General features: G+C 41.9%; 1 protein-coding gene across 4 annotated transcripts in view; it reads right to left on the minus strand.

The window, feature by feature from the left end:
* Window positions 1-17,500, minus strand: part of LOC133650848 (lysosomal-associated transmembrane protein 4B-like) — a 90,442-nt gene that overhangs the window by 60,536 nt on the left and 12,406 nt on the right. For 3 of the 4 annotated variants that reach the window (XM_062048550.1, XM_062048552.1, XM_062048551.1), the window contains exons 9-12: window positions 12,002-12,126; window positions 11,820-11,927; window positions 11,669-11,747; window positions 11,565-11,605 (exon numbers count right to left, since the gene is read on the minus strand). In XM_062048550.1, the coding sequence (XP_061904534.1) occupies window positions 11,565-11,605; window positions 11,669-11,747; window positions 11,820-11,927; window positions 12,002-12,126 (353 nt within the window). Of the gene's footprint in view, window positions 1-11,564; window positions 11,606-11,668; window positions 11,748-11,819; window positions 11,928-12,001; window positions 12,127-17,500 lie in introns of those variants that run through there. The other variant, XM_062048554.1, reaches the window with a different exon arrangement.

The following is a 17,500-nucleotide window of genomic DNA, read 5'->3' on the forward strand; positions in this document are numbered from 1 at the left end:
TCATTCCTCCAGTGAGGCTCTCTTACATTCCTTCCTCAAAACCCTTCTCTCTTTGACCAGTCGCTCGATTTCCTTTTGCCTTCTGGACTTTGGTAGGGTTGTTGATGGCATGTCCTTTTTCCCTGTCACATGTGTTCCGAATCTTTCTGCTCCATAGGAGTAGATCAGATCTCCCATCTTCTCCACCGTTCCTTTGATTCTGTCCAGGATCTTGATCAGGTCTGGATTGATTATTCCCCACTCTTTCTTGCTGCTGGACGTTGGCCACTTCACATGAGGTCTGTGGCCTTGCATGTTCTTCTCCAAAGCAGGTTGCAAGTGGCCTGGTTCCACAATCTCTGATGTAGTGCTTGAATTACTTTCAGCCTCTGGGGTATTGATGCTCGGTGGACTGTGGGTTAAATCCTGCCGCTGAGCTTCACTCGCCTGACTTGACCTTACTCTCTAAAGATACAGATCAATGCGTGGTCCTGGATTCGTTTTCTTCAAGCACTTCATCCGCCCTTGATGTATTTTAAGGCCTTTGCTGGATGTTATTTTGGACCAGCCACAGCTGCATACTTGGCGCTCTTGTCCTTCAGCTGATGTTGCTTGTTCTGTGCTGATTATCTGTTTCGTCGTCATGTTCAATCCAGGGTCATTTGCCGGATGTTCAGCCAATGAGTCTTCTTCCGCCCCCGCTCTCGCAGACTCTAGGGGTATTTTTCTCTTTGGGCGTGTCGACAGAGCCTGCCATCATGGATAGCTAGTCCATGACAGCCCCGTCGGGGTCTTTCCCTCCTGTCAACTGTCTTTCCAAGCTGTCACAAGGTCTTTCCCTAGTTGTCAGCTGCCCTTTTCACAGCAGTCACTGGATTTCTCCAGATTATCAGATGATTTGTGACATTTGCGCAGAAATGGCTTTCTTCTGGCGACTCCACCATGCAGCCCATTTTTCTTCAAGTGCCTCCTTATGGTGCATCTTGAAACAGCCACACCACAATTTTTCAGAGAGTCCTGTATTTCAGCTGAAGTTATTTGTGGATTTTTCTTTGCATCTCGAACAATTTTCCTGGCAGTTGTGGCCTGAATCTTTGCTGGTCTACCTGAATCCCTCATTTTCTACTTCTTAATCAGCGTTTGAACACTGCTGATTGGCACTTTCTATTCCTTGGATATCTTTTTAAACCCCTTTCCTGTTTTATGCAGTTCAATTACCTTTTCTCGCAGATACTTTGACAATTATTTTGCCTTCCCCATGACTCAGAATCCAGAAACATCTGTGCAGCACTGGATGAAAGATGCAATGGTCTGTCAGAAGCCCAGAAACTCACTGACCTTTTTTATACACACACATTAATTGCAAACAAACAGGTCACAGGTGAGGATTGTAACCTTGATTAGTTATTCAAACCTGTTTGTGTCAACTTTTGTGCATGTTATCAGATCAAAGTCACTGGGGTATGTAAACTTTTGATCAGGTCATTTGGGTACTTTCTTTTTTCATTTTGATTTAAAAAGAGTAAACACAGTTGTTTGCCAATAAATAGCTTCACACAACCATTAAGCTTGAGTGGAAGAAAGGTTTTTGTGTTATTATTCATATTATCTGAAGAATGGCCAAGAAATCATAAATTCTCCCAGGGTATGTAAACTTATGAGCACACATATACATACACATAGGTGTGGCCTTTTATCGTGGGCATCCTAAGGAAAACCTGTGCTGTTTAATCAGCATCTTAATATGCCACATCTGTGAGGTGGGACGGATTATCTTGACAAAGAAGAAGTGCTCATTAACACAGATTTAGACAGATTTGTGAACAATATTCGAGAGGAATGAGTCTTTTGTGTGTGTAGTAAAAGTTTTAGATCTTTTAGAGTTCAACTCATGCAACATAGGAGCTAAAACACAATTGTTGAGTTTATATTTTTGTTCAGTATATACACACACATATACACGCACATATGATTTAGTTGAACTACAATCAAGACATGTTTGAAGGAAAATATGGTTTTAAAATGCACGTATGTAAAATCAGATTCGAGTGGAAAATCGTGAAGCATGAAGGGGGCTGTTCACAAGATATATCCTTGCAACTGGACACATTCGGAGCGCCCTCCCTGTAAAGATGTGCATGTGCAATTGTTTTCTTTAATTACATTCAAAACTAAATTTAAATTGTATATGTTACAAATCAAATTATTTTTTAATGTAAATTTGAAATAATTTATTATGGGTGTATGTGAACCATATTTGCTTACTTTTGCAATGTAAATTGAGGGTGGGAAAAGTATTCCTGTTGTATACAGTATACTGCTGTTCAAAATAAAACTTTCAATAGGTAAAATCAAGCAATTCTCATTTATTTGTATTTTTTTTTATACATAGAAATATCATTTGTATCACCTCAATAAAGAAATCATTCACAAATGAAGTAATATAAATACATTGACTCAATCATCAGTAAAAATCTAGTACAAAAAGGAAAAAAATAACAAAAAACAGTTGCCTACAATTGTAATATTTATTTTGTTCTATTTTCTTTTATTACCCCCCACCAGCCCATCTTGGAACAACAACAACAGTACTGCTCATGTCTACTAAAGAGGAAAAACTGCCATTTGTCTTTTTTAATTAAAAAAAAAAAAGATCATAAACTGGATGTTATACCTCGAAGACAAAAACAGGCAAATCTGCTTTAAAGATTTCCTGTACACAAGTAGTACTATTATTATTATTATCATCATCATTAAAGTCATGCAAGACTCGTTTGACATCAAAACTTAGAATTGGATGGAAATTTTAAAAAAGTCGCCAGTCAACACTTATATACAACTACAAGTTAAGGCAATGGAATCAAATTCCTGTAATAAAAACATAAAGAGGTACAATTAAAGCTGCTGTCATCATTCATGGTTAATGCAACAAATAAGACATTTTGTTGACATCTAAAACAAAACACTGCCTTTTGGGACGGCGTGGCAAAGTTGGTAGAGTGGCTGTGCCAGCAATCGGAGTGTTGCTGGTTACTGGGGTTCAATTCCCACCTTCTACCTTCCTAGTCACGTCCGTTGTGTCCTTGGGCAAGACACTTCACCCTTTGCCTCTGATGGCTGCTGGTTAGCGCCTTGCATGGCAGCTCCCGCCATCAGTGTGTGAATGTGTGTGTGAATGGGTAAATGTGGAAATACTGTCAAAGCGCTTTGAGTACCTTGAAGGTAGAAAAGCGCTACACAAGTATAACCCATTTATCATTTATCATTTTGCACAGCGCAAAAGTGGGGAAAATCCCACATGTTTTTTTCCAGTACATAAAATAGGAAAATGTTCCATTCTGGAGCAAATTGACTAACTAAAAGTCTGCACAGATAAATATTGACTGAGATAACAATAAATATAGCCTGTCAATACTTCAGGGTGCGTTTGCATCATGAGATAATCAGATTCAGCCTTTAATAGTCAGAGTCGTAGTATAAAGAGAATATGGCCAACTCGGTTTCAGGCGATCTCCTCAATGATTGGTTTAAAAAGGCACTCGTGTGACTACAGGGCGCCATGACAACTTTGAGATGATCCGATGTGTTTGTGGTACTTCCTTGTTAGTTTTTCGATGTGTAAATATGCCATTTTGTACAGCATTGGGCTGCTCCAGCCACGAGAATAGTGGAAAGCTTGTACATCGCATTGGGCTGCTCCAGCCACGAGAATAGTGGAAAGCTTTTATATCGCTTTCCCAACAACCCGGAAAGAAGACAAGTATGTGAAATGAAGGTTTGTGAACAACACTAGAGAGCCACCAACTACAATGTCTTGTGCCTGGTAAACACACGACACAGAGAACATACAGAAACTAATACAAATAATAACAGAAGAAATTCATACATTTAACAGATGGTTAGACAAAACAAACTATCTTTGAATCTCAGTAAAACTAAAATACCGGTAATGCTAGTCGTCAACAGTAGAAGAGAAAGTCAAACACAAATACAAATAGATGGAGAAAAGCAAGAGAAACCACATTTTGGGTGTAATAATAGATTAGAAAGTAAACTGAAAATCTCATAAAAAATATACAACATAAAGTGGCAAGAAATAAGCCAATAATGAACAAAGCAAAAAATGTTCTGGACTAAAACTCACACCATATTCTCTACAGCTCGCCAGTGTTAACAAATCTAAGTTATTTTGCAGAAATGCGGGGAAATAACTACAAAAGTACAGTTATTCACTTAGCATGTTACGAAAAAGAAAGATAAGTTAGAATAATACCTAATGAGACATTCATACAGTGATTACCAGAGGTGGGACCAAGTCATTGCTTTGCAAGTCACAAGTAAGTCTCAAGTCTTTGCCCTCAAGTCTCGAGTCAAGTCCCGAGTCAAGACAGGCAAGTTCCGAGTCAAGTCCAAAGTCAAGACTGGAAAGTCTCAAGTCAAGTCACAAGTCCTGCATTTTGAGTTTCGAGTCCTTTCAAGTCCTTTTAACCACAGACTAATATTTTTACACAAGTGCATTTGAAATAGCAGGAAAAAAAATAGTACTGACATTGCAATTCATAATAGCACTATTAACCAGTCATTTTAATAGTTTAAACAATTTTAAACATTTAACTCATTCCTTTACAGAATAAACACATTCGCAAAAACAAGTGCAACTGTACTTATTTGTACAAAAGTGTTAACATTGTATTTCCATGGCATATTGCATTGTAACTAGTTCCACAGCAGTTTCTATTCTGTTCTTACCTTATCTCATTGATCTCATCTCATACTGTATGTGTGTTTATGTGTGCGTACACATGAAAAACATAACAAATACATGAACATAACAATGAACAGAGTTGTACTTTTTAGATGTCAGGGCCCAATGCAATATGTACACATATTCTTAATATAGTGTACATTTTAACTGACCTTTATTTGACTATGTTTGTCTTTTTGTAGGTGGCTAAAATATGCTGTGCTGCTGACCGCCGCCTAACGTTATGTTACTGTGTGTGATACATTGACTAACGTAACATTAAATGTAGGTACCTCATGCAACCCTGCTTAAAAAAATCACTTGACAAAAAGTATGAATAAGGTGGCAAACTGCAGTGGACGCAACATATTGCCGTGTTTGAAATGATGTTATAACCACAGACATCTTGTAAGTACACGCAGTATTGGTTGCTGTGACGCGAGCAAATTGCATCTTGAAGTGGTGATGAGGAGCCGGCGAGCAGCCTAAACTGACAGTTGACAGGTAGAAAACAAAGATGCCGGGCTGGTGTTCAGCGTTTTCCTGCTCAAATGAGCGGACTGTTGAAAATAGGAATCGGGGGATTACTTTTCACAAGTAAGATTTAACATTAATGTACTATTGGTTGTATTTTATGAAAATAACATTACCACAGAGTTGAGAAGGAGCAAACATCTTCAATATTTGTATGTGAAAATCACAAATAAATCTTCTGGGGGAGGATGACGCCCCTACAGGGGTTTGGTTTACAAACTTTCAGCCCCACCTAAAACAAAATTCACCAGCCGCCACTGATTATGATGCATTCTCATTTTAGGCAAAATATAAGACAATACTTTCTTAAAGGCCTACTGAAAGCCACTACTACCGACCACGCAGTCTGATAGTTTATATATCAATGATGAAATCTTAACATTGCAACACATGCCAATACGGCCGGGTTAACTTATAAAGTGCAATTTTAAATTTCCCGCTAAACTTCCGGTTCGAAACGCCTCTGAGGGTTGACGTATGCGCGTGACGTCAATCATTGAAACGGAAGTATTCGGACACCATTGAAGTCAATACGAAATAGCTCTGTTTTCATCTCATTATTCCACAGTATTCTGGACATCTGTGTTGGTGAATCTGTTGCAATTTGTTCATTGCATTATGGAGAAAGAAGCTGAGCAAGCAAAGAAGAAAGTTGTCGGTGCGAAGTGTCTATTTTGCGAGGGAAGTCAGCAACAACACGTACACAGCCGGCGCTTCTTTGTTTACATTCCCGAAAGATGCAGTCAAGATGGAAGAACTCGGACAACAGAGACTTTTACCAGGAGGACTTTGATTTGGATACACAGTTGCGATAACGTGAGTACACAGCTGCGCTTCCAAACATTTGATCGCTTGCTATAACTAGCTCGAGCTAGTAGCTAGGAGCTAGGAGCTAGCATTAGGATTAATTTGTGGCATATTAAATATAAGCCTGGTTGTGTTGTGGCTAATAGAGTATATATATGTCTTGTGTTTATTTATTGTTGTAGTCATTCCCAGCTGAATATCAGGTCCCACCCGCGCGCTTCCAAACATTTGATTGCTTGCCCGTACGTGCGTGTCATGTACGTAACTTTGATTAAATATATAAGCTTTATGAACCTTGGGTTAGGTGAACGGTTGTTTGGGCTGAGTGAGTGTGTGTGTTATGCAGGTGTTTGAATTGTATTGGCGGGTTATATATACGGGATGCCGTCCATATTACCCGCTCAAGCTATAACTAGCTCGAGCTAGTAGCTAGTAGCTAGGAGCTAGCATAACAAACACCTAGGTGTTTTTATGCGGGATTAATTTGTGGCATATTAAATATAAGCCTGGTTGTGTTGTGGCTAATAGAGTATATATATGTCTTGTGTTTATTTACTGTTGTAGTCATTCCCAGCTGAATATCAGGTCCCACCCGCGCGCTTCCAAACATTTGATTGCTTGCCAGTACGTGCGTGTCATGTACGTAACTTTGATTAAATATATAAGCTTTATGAACCTTGGGTTAGGTGAACGGTTGTTTGGGCTGAGTGAGTGTGTGTGTTATGCAGGTGTTTGAATTGTATTGGCGGGTTATATATACGGGATCCCGTCCATATTACCCGCTCAAGCTATAACTAGCTCGAGCTAGTAGCTAGTAGCTAGGAGCTAGCATAACAAACACCTAGGTGTTTTTATGCGGGATTAATTTGTGGCATATTAAATATAAGCCTGGTTGTGTTGTGGCTAATAGAGTATATATATGTCTTGTGTTTATTTACTGTTGTAGTCATTCCCAGCTGAATATCAGGTCCCACCCGCGCGCTTCCAAACATTTGATTGCTTGCCAGTACGTGCGTGTCATGTACGTAACTTTGATTAAATATATAAGCTTTATGAACCTTGGGTTAGGTGAACGGTTGTTTGGGCTGAGTGAGTGTGTGTGTTGTGCAGGTGTTTGAATTGTATTGGCGGGTTATATATACAGGATCCCGTCCATATTACCCGCTCGAGCTATAACTAGCTCGAGCTAGTAGCTAGGAGCTAGCATAACAAACACCTAGGTGTTTTTATGCGGGATTAATTTGTGGCATATTAAATATAAGCCTGGTTGTGTTGTGGCTAATAGAGTATATATATGTCTTGTGTTTATTTACTGTTGTAGTCATTTCCAGCTGAATATCAGGTCACCCCCGGCTCTCACAGCATCTTCCACTCCCCACTAGTCCTTCACTTGCACTTTCCTCATTTAAAAATATTTCATCCTCGCTCAAATTAATGGGGAAATCGTCGCTTTCTCGGTCCGAATCTCTCTCACTTCATGCGGCCATCATTGTAAACAATGGGGAACTTTGCGTATATGTTCAATTGACTACGTCACGCTACTTCCGGTAGGGGCAAGCCTTTTTTTATCAGATACCAAAAGTTGCGATCTTTATCGTCGTTGTTCTATACTAAATCCTTTCAGCAAAAATATGGCAATATCGCGAAATGATCAAGTATGACACATAGAATAGATCTGCTATCCCCGTTTAAATAAAAAAAATTCATTTCAGTAGGCCTTTAACAGTATAATTGTAACCAGGAATAAGTCTTCAAGTAACAATATTCAAATACTAACATTGTTGGGTAAGACAGCATTTGGTTTTATTCTGAATCCAGTGAAACAGATTGGTGGTTTTAGCTGATATAAAGAGTTTCAGGTGTTTATATATGTTTAAGTATTTGGCAGACGCTTTTATCCAAAGCGACATACATAAAAAATACATATATAACAATCACTGTAAACATTATCATTTAAGGGAAGAATGTAATACAAAATATCAATACAAAGTGTCAAGACGGAATAAACTCTCTGCTGCTGCAGCAACAGAGATACAGTCTATAACAGGGGTGGGCAATTAATTTTCACCGGGGGCCGCATAAGCAACCCGAGCACTGCTGGAGGGCCACACGACAATATTTCAATTAAATTTTGCTCAATGTTATTTTTGATATACCGTAAGATAAATAATAATGATGATAATAATAATAATAATTAATAATAATAATAATAATTTAATTTAACCTAACTTAACTTTATACAAAAGCAGATTGCTTTTGATGGTCACTTTATCCTGCATTATTCAACATTTTTCCCCATCAGATTTGGACAACCATCTGTTGTTAAAAATAGTTTTTAATCATATTTATTTTATATTGTTTTTTATATTGGTTTTATATGTAATTGTTTTTTCTTTTTATTCAGTCATTGGTGGAGCTAAGGATAATATTTGAATATTGTTTGTAATATTGTTGTGCAGCACTTTGGAAACATTTTGTTGTTTAAATGTGCTATATAAATAAAGTGGATTGGATTGTCACACCTGCCAGCTTGTCCCAACACCCATTTACCTCTGTGAACAAGTCATTACCTGTGGTTGTCTCTTTAATTGACTGCATCAGAGCTCTCATCCAAAGTTAGCGAAAAACAGTCCATGTCTCCGGGCATTATCAGCGCAACAAAGTCCAATAAGCACTCCTTAATAAACTCTCCGTCAGAAAACGCCTTACTTTTTCTGGCGCTTTTGTGAGAAATGACGAAACTTGTCCTGACGGCTGCATCTCTGGGGGTGTGAAATATGGCACAAAGTCCTTGTTGGGTTTGCAGTTTTACCATCAACGCATCAGCCTCCCTTGCGCGCGCTTCATCAGACACATTCCGGTATTTTCCCTCGTGTTTCTTCATGTAGTGGCGATTAAAATGATATTTAAACACAGCAACCTGTGTACCACACATTAAGCACACGGCTTTACCATTAATTTATGTAAAGAAATACTTGGCAGTCCATCTCTTGTTGGAAACACGCCATTCCTCATCAACTTTTCTTTTTTTTAGCGTCTCATCACTTGTCTCTATGCACCTTCACTCACAGGTTCCCCCCGGACATACGGCATAAATAACACATTTCAAAATAAAAGCAGCACAGTTGTATTGCGCGCACGACATAGATGTTTTTTAAACTTTATTTTGTAATTTGTAATTGCGCCGTTCAATTCACTCACAATCGCACACGCGCATACGTCCACACGGAAGTAATACAAATAACGCTTTTCAAAACAAAAGCAGCACCGTTGTATTGCACACTCGACATAGATACTTTTTTAAATTTATTTTGTAATTTATGATTGGCCTCACGCGGGCCGGACAGGGATGCGCAAAGGGCCGGATGCGGCCCGCGGGCCGTACAATGCCCAGGTCTGGTCTATAAGATATATAGATATCTAATGTATTCATACATTGTTTATGTAGGATATACGCATGTATATATAACGTAATCATATTGTTTCTTCAACTTAAAAATAGCTGACCGTTTTTTTCCCCCTTCTCTGGGTTTATATTCCCAGTTTTGATCTCGGACGTCTGGTCACTTATAGCATATAAGAATATTATATTACTGTTAAGCAAACTATGAATAATAAAACATGTGTCCGTTATCATAGCTACACGTATGACAAAAAAGCGTGTGAAAATGAGTGGTATTCAGTGAGGTAAAATGAATTAAATGCGCTGACAGTTCATTGCTCCTGCCAAATGAATTGCACTGAGTGGAGCGGATCACCACTCCAAGATGGCGGCCCCGCGTCTCGTCTGCGCCAGTAGGCAGTAGCGCTCGATGCTGCGTCTACTTATAAGATGTCTATGGTTATGACGTTAGCAGTGAGTTTACAGCCTCACTGATTTAACTACACAGCAAATAAGTCATGTTACTTAGCCAATAAACGTTAGCTTACATTCAAAACTTACCCTTCTTTGTGCAACTTCAAATGTCGAACGAAGTTGGAAGTTGTTGCGTCTCCGTCTGTAATATTCGAACTGCGTGATTTGCATACGGCAATTCGTTTTTTGTAGACCAAGTCGTAGTTTTTATACCCGAACGAAACCAACTTTGGTATAAATCTTTCTCACTGGCGCGTTGTTTGACAACTCTTGTTCATTTGTTGTCCTGCAATTTGATTGGCTGAATGCTGTGTGATGAAAACAATGTAGATCTAATTTGATTGGCTGTTGTACTGAGAGCACACACGCTGACACGCAGCACACACGCTGATAGACAGACACGTACAAAATGAAAGCAACGGAGCGCTCCCAAATAACTTTTTAAGCTTTAGGTTTTGGGGAAAGTAGCAAGTCATGTCAAGTCAAAAGGCTCAAGTCAAGTGAAGTCACAAGTCATTGATGTTAAAGTCTAAGTCGAGTTGCAAGTCTCTTTACATTTTGTCAAGTCGAGTCTAAAGTCATCAAATTCATGACTCGAGTCTGACTCGAGTCCAAGTCATGTGACTCGAGTCCACACCTCTGGTGATTACAAATGCAATGTAGGCAGCCACCACAGTTGACACCCTTTACACACAAGTCATAATTTCTCCGTGAATGTTGGTCCAAAGTTAATGGAAGATTTAGGCAAAATGAGGGTAATATGTTCTTTTTTTGGTCATTCTGTGTATTTTTCCCATTTATTGCGCCATCGGGTGCGTGTTAGAGTGTCTTGTCTGCTGGTCAAAAAACACTGCAGGAATGTAGCAGCAGAGTGCGTCAAATTCGGCCACAAAATTATACTTTCACAAAATAAAAGCATGTTAATTGTAAATTTATGAGCTTGAGTATGTTTAGAACTATACACAGACATATTGTTTTGGTTTTGTATTGTCCAAAAAACTAATGTCAAAACGACAGCAATTGCACACGTCCTTGGTAGCATTCATGGTACGGTGTCTGTTTAGTTGGCTATACTCTCTTTATATAAGACTCTGTTCATAGTACAGTGCCTCCTAGTGGCCAGCATTGGTCACTTTCATTCTAAACCCATCTCAAAAAGAACTATTCTGCTGTTCTGTTGTACAGCAAACATGATATCTTAACATATGTTGAATGATTGGAGCATTTTTCCATACAATAAAGGTTGAGTATTTGTCAACAAAAAGTGCAACATTCCACAGAGCAAAATATCAAAAAATTATAAAAATGAACACAAAAAAATATTTGATTCCATTCGAAGCAATAAACATCGCGCAAACCTGTACCTCCACTGCAAGACTGCAGCGCAGCAAAAATAGTGCAAATTAGATTTAAGTCCATAGGACCCCTCTACACCACCTTCATTTTAAACACTTAACACAACCAAGCAAGTGACTTTTCTTCTTATCATCATCATCAATATTTCAGTAAATAATAAAAAAAGTGTGTTCCAGAAAGAAAAAGCTTTGTACCTGGTATTAATTATTGCATATGATATATTCAACAATCGTTTGCATAAATGGTTTGACAGGACTTTTTAGGCGACTTTTAAGTTTCCCTTCTGACCTTTTTCTTGAGGGAGGCCTCTGCCAACTGCTCAGTTCGCTCTGCAAACACAAAAAGATTTTAGAACATGTTACAGACTCTTTTTTTCGATGTTTAGGACTTACTCTGAGATAATGAGTTGGGACTCGGCTTCTTGGAGGCCAGAGCAGGAAGTTGTTGAGGTTTAAGAACTGCATTCACTACCTAATATCAACAAAGAATACATAAAATTCAAATTTTTTGCATTGCAAATTTTATTTTGTGTGTTTTTTTTGCCTGGGCCTCAGACGCCGCCTCTTCTTCCAGTCTCTTCTTCTTTTTTCGTTTCTTCTTGGACTTGACAGCTACCCCTGCTGGATCCTCGCAGTCCTTATCCTCTGACACCTACAACAACAAACCAGATTTGTAAAAAAATGGCATTTTATGAAATACAATAGTGTGGACAGGATAAGACAGACCTTTTTGAGAATGGTTTTGTCCTTGCGCTGAACCACCGTCACCGTCACAGGAGGCTCCTCATAGTTACCCCAGTGCTCAACTGGGGCGTTCCAGTCTGAGGTGGAATCCACAGGGGTCACCCCGTCTGAGACAAAGCATCCAAAGACGTCTCACTCTAAATGTAAAACTTGTACGACAGGTACTGTAAAAGCTCTATTCATAGCCAAACTGGTTATTTACATAAAGTGCATAACTCATGTTGTAAATAGTGCTTTTAAGCAACTTAAAAAAAACAAGCGATTAACTAATCATGATCTGTGATTAAAAATCAAATTCTTCTCTTTTTCAATCTCACCTATGCTGAGAAAAGCCCTCAATTTGAGATAATTTCATTTAAAGGCCTACTGAAACCCACTACTACAGACCACGCAGTCTGATAGTTTATATATCAATGATGAAATCTTAACATTGCAACACATGCCAATACGGCCGGTTAGATTAGTCAGGTGCAATTTTAAATTTCCCGCGAAATATCATGCTGAAAACGTCTCGGTATGATGATGTCTGCGCGTGACGTCACGGATTGTAGCGGACATTTTGGGACAGCATTGTGGCCAGCTATTAAGTCGTCTGTTTTCATCGCAAAATTCCACAGTATTCTGGACATCTGTGTTGGTGAATCTTTTGCAATTTGTTTAATGAACAATGGAGACAGCAAAGAAGAAAGCTGTAGGTGGGAAGCGGTGTATTAGCGGCCGGCTGCAGCAACACAAACACGTAGCCGGTGTTTCATTTTTTACATTCCCGAAGGATGACAGTCAAGCTTTACCATTGGCCTGTGAAGAACTGGGACAACAGAGACTCTTACCAGGAGGACTTTGGTATAGGATACGCGGTACCGTGAGTACGCAGCTGCGGCTTCCAAACATTTGATCGCTTGCCCGTACGTGCGTGCCGCTATGTGAATGTCACATACATAACTTTGGGGACTTTGGGGAAATATATGTGCTGTATGAACTTTGCGGAGGTGAACGGTACATTGGGCTGTGGGATTGGGTGTGTTGTGCGGGTGTTTGATTTGTATTGGCGGGTTATATGGACGGGAGGGGGGAGGTGTTTGTTATGCGGGATTAATTTGTGGCATATTATATATAAGCCTGGTTGTGTTGTGGCTAATAGAGTATATACTGTATATGTCTTGTGTTTATTTACTGTTTTAGTCATTCCCAGCTGAATATCAGGTCCCACCCGCCTCTCACAGCATCTTCCCTATCTGAATCGCTTCCAATGCCCTCTAGTCCTTCACTTTCCTCATCCACGAATCTTTCATCCTCGCTCAAATTAATGAGGTAATCGTCGCTTTCTCGGTCCGAATCGCTCTCGCTGCTGGTGGCCATGATTGTAAACAATGTGCAGATGTGAGGAGCTCCACAACCTGTGACGTCACGCTACTTCCGGTACAGGCAAGGCTTTTTTATCAGCGACCAAAAGTTGCGAACTTTCGTCGATGTTCTCTACTAAATCCATCCATCCATCCATTTTCTACCGCTTATTCCCTTCGAGGTCGCGGGGGGCGCTGGAGCCTATCTCAGCTACAATTGGGCGGAAGGTGGGGTACACCCTGGACAAGTCGCCACCTCATCGCAGGGCCTCTACTAAATCCTTTCAGCAAAAATATGGCAATATCGCGAAATGATCAAATATGACACATAGAATGGACCTGCTATCCCCGTTTAAATAAGAAAATCTCATTTCAGTAGGCCTTTAAAGGGGGGCTTATAATGCAAAACCAACTTTTTTTTTAAACTATTGGTACCGATTTTTGTGCATTTGGTACCGCCAAAGGTCACAAAAATGTGAAATCAAACCATAGATACATGACGGACATATTTATAAAACAATCTTGTCTTCCATCATACTTCCTCCAAATGAGCCGTTTGGAATTTGCACAACTTGTGACGTTTTTCCAACATGTAACGTCAGCAGATATCTTCATATATGGTACAAGTTTTGCGCGAATCTGCCACTGTAGTCAAACATTGTCCATCCCATTAGTCACAGTGCTAGCGAGGGATGTAACAATATGAAAATTTCATATCACGGCTATTATTATTGCAGAATTGTTAAACATGCTCAAAAAGTATACATACACACTAGAGATGCGCGGTTTGCGGACACAACCGTGGAGTCCGCGGATAATCCGCGGGTCGGGCGGATGCATGACGAAAAAAATAGATTTTAAATAGATTCGGGCGGGTGGCGGTTGAACCAATTCGGAAATATATATATAATGTATATATATATTAAATGTTGTTACCCACATACGAAAAACGAGCAGCACTCTTTGAAACAGGCAATTATTCACCAGGCACTGCTGCAGCTGTCACGCCAAATTTCTTCCCCCTACAAAAACCTCCCCCCCCCCCATTTACTTCTGGGGCTGCGTCCAATAAAGTCACAAAGTTGCTGGGGGTCCTTAACCGTACGCAACTGTCCTGTTTCGCGCCTGTACAAAAAAAAAACAATAATCAATTTCTTCAGATTCCAGCAGCTGTCAAAGACGAAGTATCCTTCTAGCGACGGGCAGTCAAAGCCGAAGTGCTATCGATAGCTGTCAATGACGTAAGAGGAAACATGACCACGGAAGTAAATGGGGGGCGTGGGGGTGGGGGTGGGGGGGGTTTGTAGGGGGAAGAAATTTGCCGTGACACAGCACACCACAACACAACAGAAGAAGAAGAAAAAAATAAAAAGATAGCAACGCCAGCAGCAAACGTGGTACGCGACAAACTAAAAAAGGGAATACTAAAGACCAGGGAAAAAAAATAACAATAATAGTCAACACTTTCTTAATGGAAATTACAATAATATTATAATAATGATAAATAATATTATCATGCATTAATATCTCTTAGCCTCTAATGCCTGGCCAAGAGATATTAATGCGTGGCATGCATTGAATGTCTCTGCTGCATTGGATCAGTCTCCTTTCTCCTTTCTAACCTCACTAATGCCTTGCATCGTCTATATTACTTTTTAAATACACCAATGGTGCAACTGGACACATCCTCAGTGAGGGGGTTTCGGGTCTTTCAACAATCAGACCCCCTCCCCTAGGCGACCCAGCTAGGGTTGATCAGGCCCCAGCCTGTGTCCAGTTAGCGCTACTGCCCTACATGCCACGCCTCTCCCCTCCTGATCCACAGCCACCTTGATGCCACTTCTGCTGCATCTGTGGCTAACTTCATGGCCCTTCGTTGGCTGGCCCTTGTGATGCCAAGCATTCTGTAGGCCCTGCAGAGGGATTTGCCCACAAACCCTCGACATCCCACTTCAACGGGCCGGCACATCGCTCACTACCCATTGCTCCGACATTCCTCCACAAGCTGAGAGTACTTTGCGCTCTTCCTCTCATTGGCCTCCTCCATACGGTCCTCCCAAGGCACTGTGAGCTCCAGGAGGATTACCTGCTTGGAGGCCACTGAGGTAAGCACAATATCTGGCCTTAGTGTTGTTTTGGCAACCACGTCAGGGAACTTCAACTGCTTGCCCAGATCAACTGACAGCTCCCAGTCGCATGCTGTTGCCAACAGACCAGAAGAGGTGTTCTGGGCAGCCGGTGTTGACTTCTCCCCAGCTCTGATGAAAGCGGTGCTCTTCACTGGACGGAGGCTCTTGCTGTGACTGACTCCCCTGCAGATGGTATCGGCTATGGCCTTCAGGACCTGGTCATGTCGCCAGCGGTACCGCCCTTCACCCAGGGCTTTTGGACAACAGCTTAGGATGTGCTCCAAGGTTCCTCTCCTCTGGCTGGTGTCTCCACCTTCCCCCAGGTGAAGAGGTTGGATGGACTTGGCAGCACGTCGTAGACCGCCTGGATCAAGAACTTTATCCGATGGGGTTCGGCTTTCTAGAGCTCGGTCCATGTGACCTTGCGCTCTGCTGCTTGTTCCCATCTGGTCCAGGTGCCCTGTTGCCGCATTCCCGCCATCTGGCAGGCTCGCCTTTCCTCAACTCCTGCTCGCACCTCCTCGAGGATCAGTGACCTCTTCTCTTTCCCCTGCGCCACTGGGTGTTCTTCTGCTACCTAAGCCAGATCTCCCCTGCGCCACTGTTCCCACCAACACCCTTTGCCGTAGCCTTGCCTCTGCGACATCCACAGCCTCGGCAGCTCTCCACTTCCGCCCCGTCCTGACTTCAATCCCAGCCTGGGCAACCTTTAGGCCACTGGACTCCCGATATTGTAGGAGCTCCCTGGACCATGTCACCATGAACTCCTCGCTCAGGCTGCTGATGGGGAGCTTCAGCTTGTTATTGTGTCCGTATAGAGCAATGCTGCTCAGGCTTCGCGGCAGTCCCAGTCACCTGCGCAGGAACCTACTGACCCTCATCTCAAAGCCTTCCACCGTTGAAATGGGGACTTCGTACACCATGAGAGGCCAGAGGATCCGAGGGAGAATCCCGTGCTGGTAAATCCAGGCTTTGAACTTGCCAGGAAGGCCAGACTTGTCCACCACGGTCAGCCAGGTTTCCAGGTCTTGGTTGGTCGATTTTGTGGAGGCTGCGTCTCTCAGGCTGCAATTGAACACCTTTCCCAAGCTCTTCACAGGTTCCTCTGTGAGTGATGGTATTTTGGTGGTGCCAAGTGAGAAGCAGAACTTGCCAGTAACCTTCCCTCTCTTTAGCACAAGGGACCTCGACTTGGCCGGCTTGAAGCTCATGCGAGCCCAGGAAATCACCTCCTGAAGGCCATTCAAGATCCACCTGCAGCCTGGGACAGATGTAGTGGTCACTGTCAGGTCGTCCATGAAGGCTCGGATGGGTGGCTGTCGGACTCCAGACCTGGAGAGGGGCCCTCTGCACTGAACTTCTGCAGACTTCACCAGCATGTTCATGGCGAGTGCAAAGAGGATGACTGAGATTGTACAGCCAGTGATGATCCCCTTTTCAAGCCTGTGCCAGTCGGAGGTTGTTTTTCCGGAGGAGACTCTCAGATGGAAGTTGGCATAGTAGTCCAGAATGAGGTCTCTGAACTTCTTTGCCTCTTCGACCAGCTTGTGGGGTATGGATCCATAGGCATTTGCGAGGTCCAGCCACAGAACAGCCAAGTCCCCCTTGTTCTCCCTTGCTTCCCTGATTAGCTGAGTTACCACGCCTGTGTGCTCCAGACATCCAGATACCTCTGGGATCCCTCCTTTCTGGACTGATTTATCAATGTACGAGTTCTTCAGGAGGTAGTCTGTCAGTCGCCTGGCAATGAGGCTGAAGAAGATCTTCCCTTCAACACTCAGCAACGAGATGGTTCGGAACTGGTTGATGTTCTGAGACTTCTCCTCCTTTGGGATCCACACACCCTCTGCCTGTCTCCACTGGTCTGCTACCTTGCCCCTCCTCCAGATCACCTTCAGGATTTTCCAGAGTCTGCGGAGTAGTCTTGGACAGTTCTTATAGACCTTGTAAGGTACTCCACTGGGTCCTTGCCCTTCGGACCACCTCCTGGATCTCCTTCCAGCCCGGCT

This window comes from Entelurus aequoreus, linkage group LG05, assembly GCF_033978785.1.
Source record: "Entelurus aequoreus isolate RoL-2023_Sb linkage group LG05, RoL_Eaeq_v1.1, whole genome shotgun sequence".
Lineage (NCBI taxonomy): Eukaryota > Metazoa > Chordata > Actinopteri > Syngnathiformes > Syngnathidae > Entelurus > Entelurus aequoreus.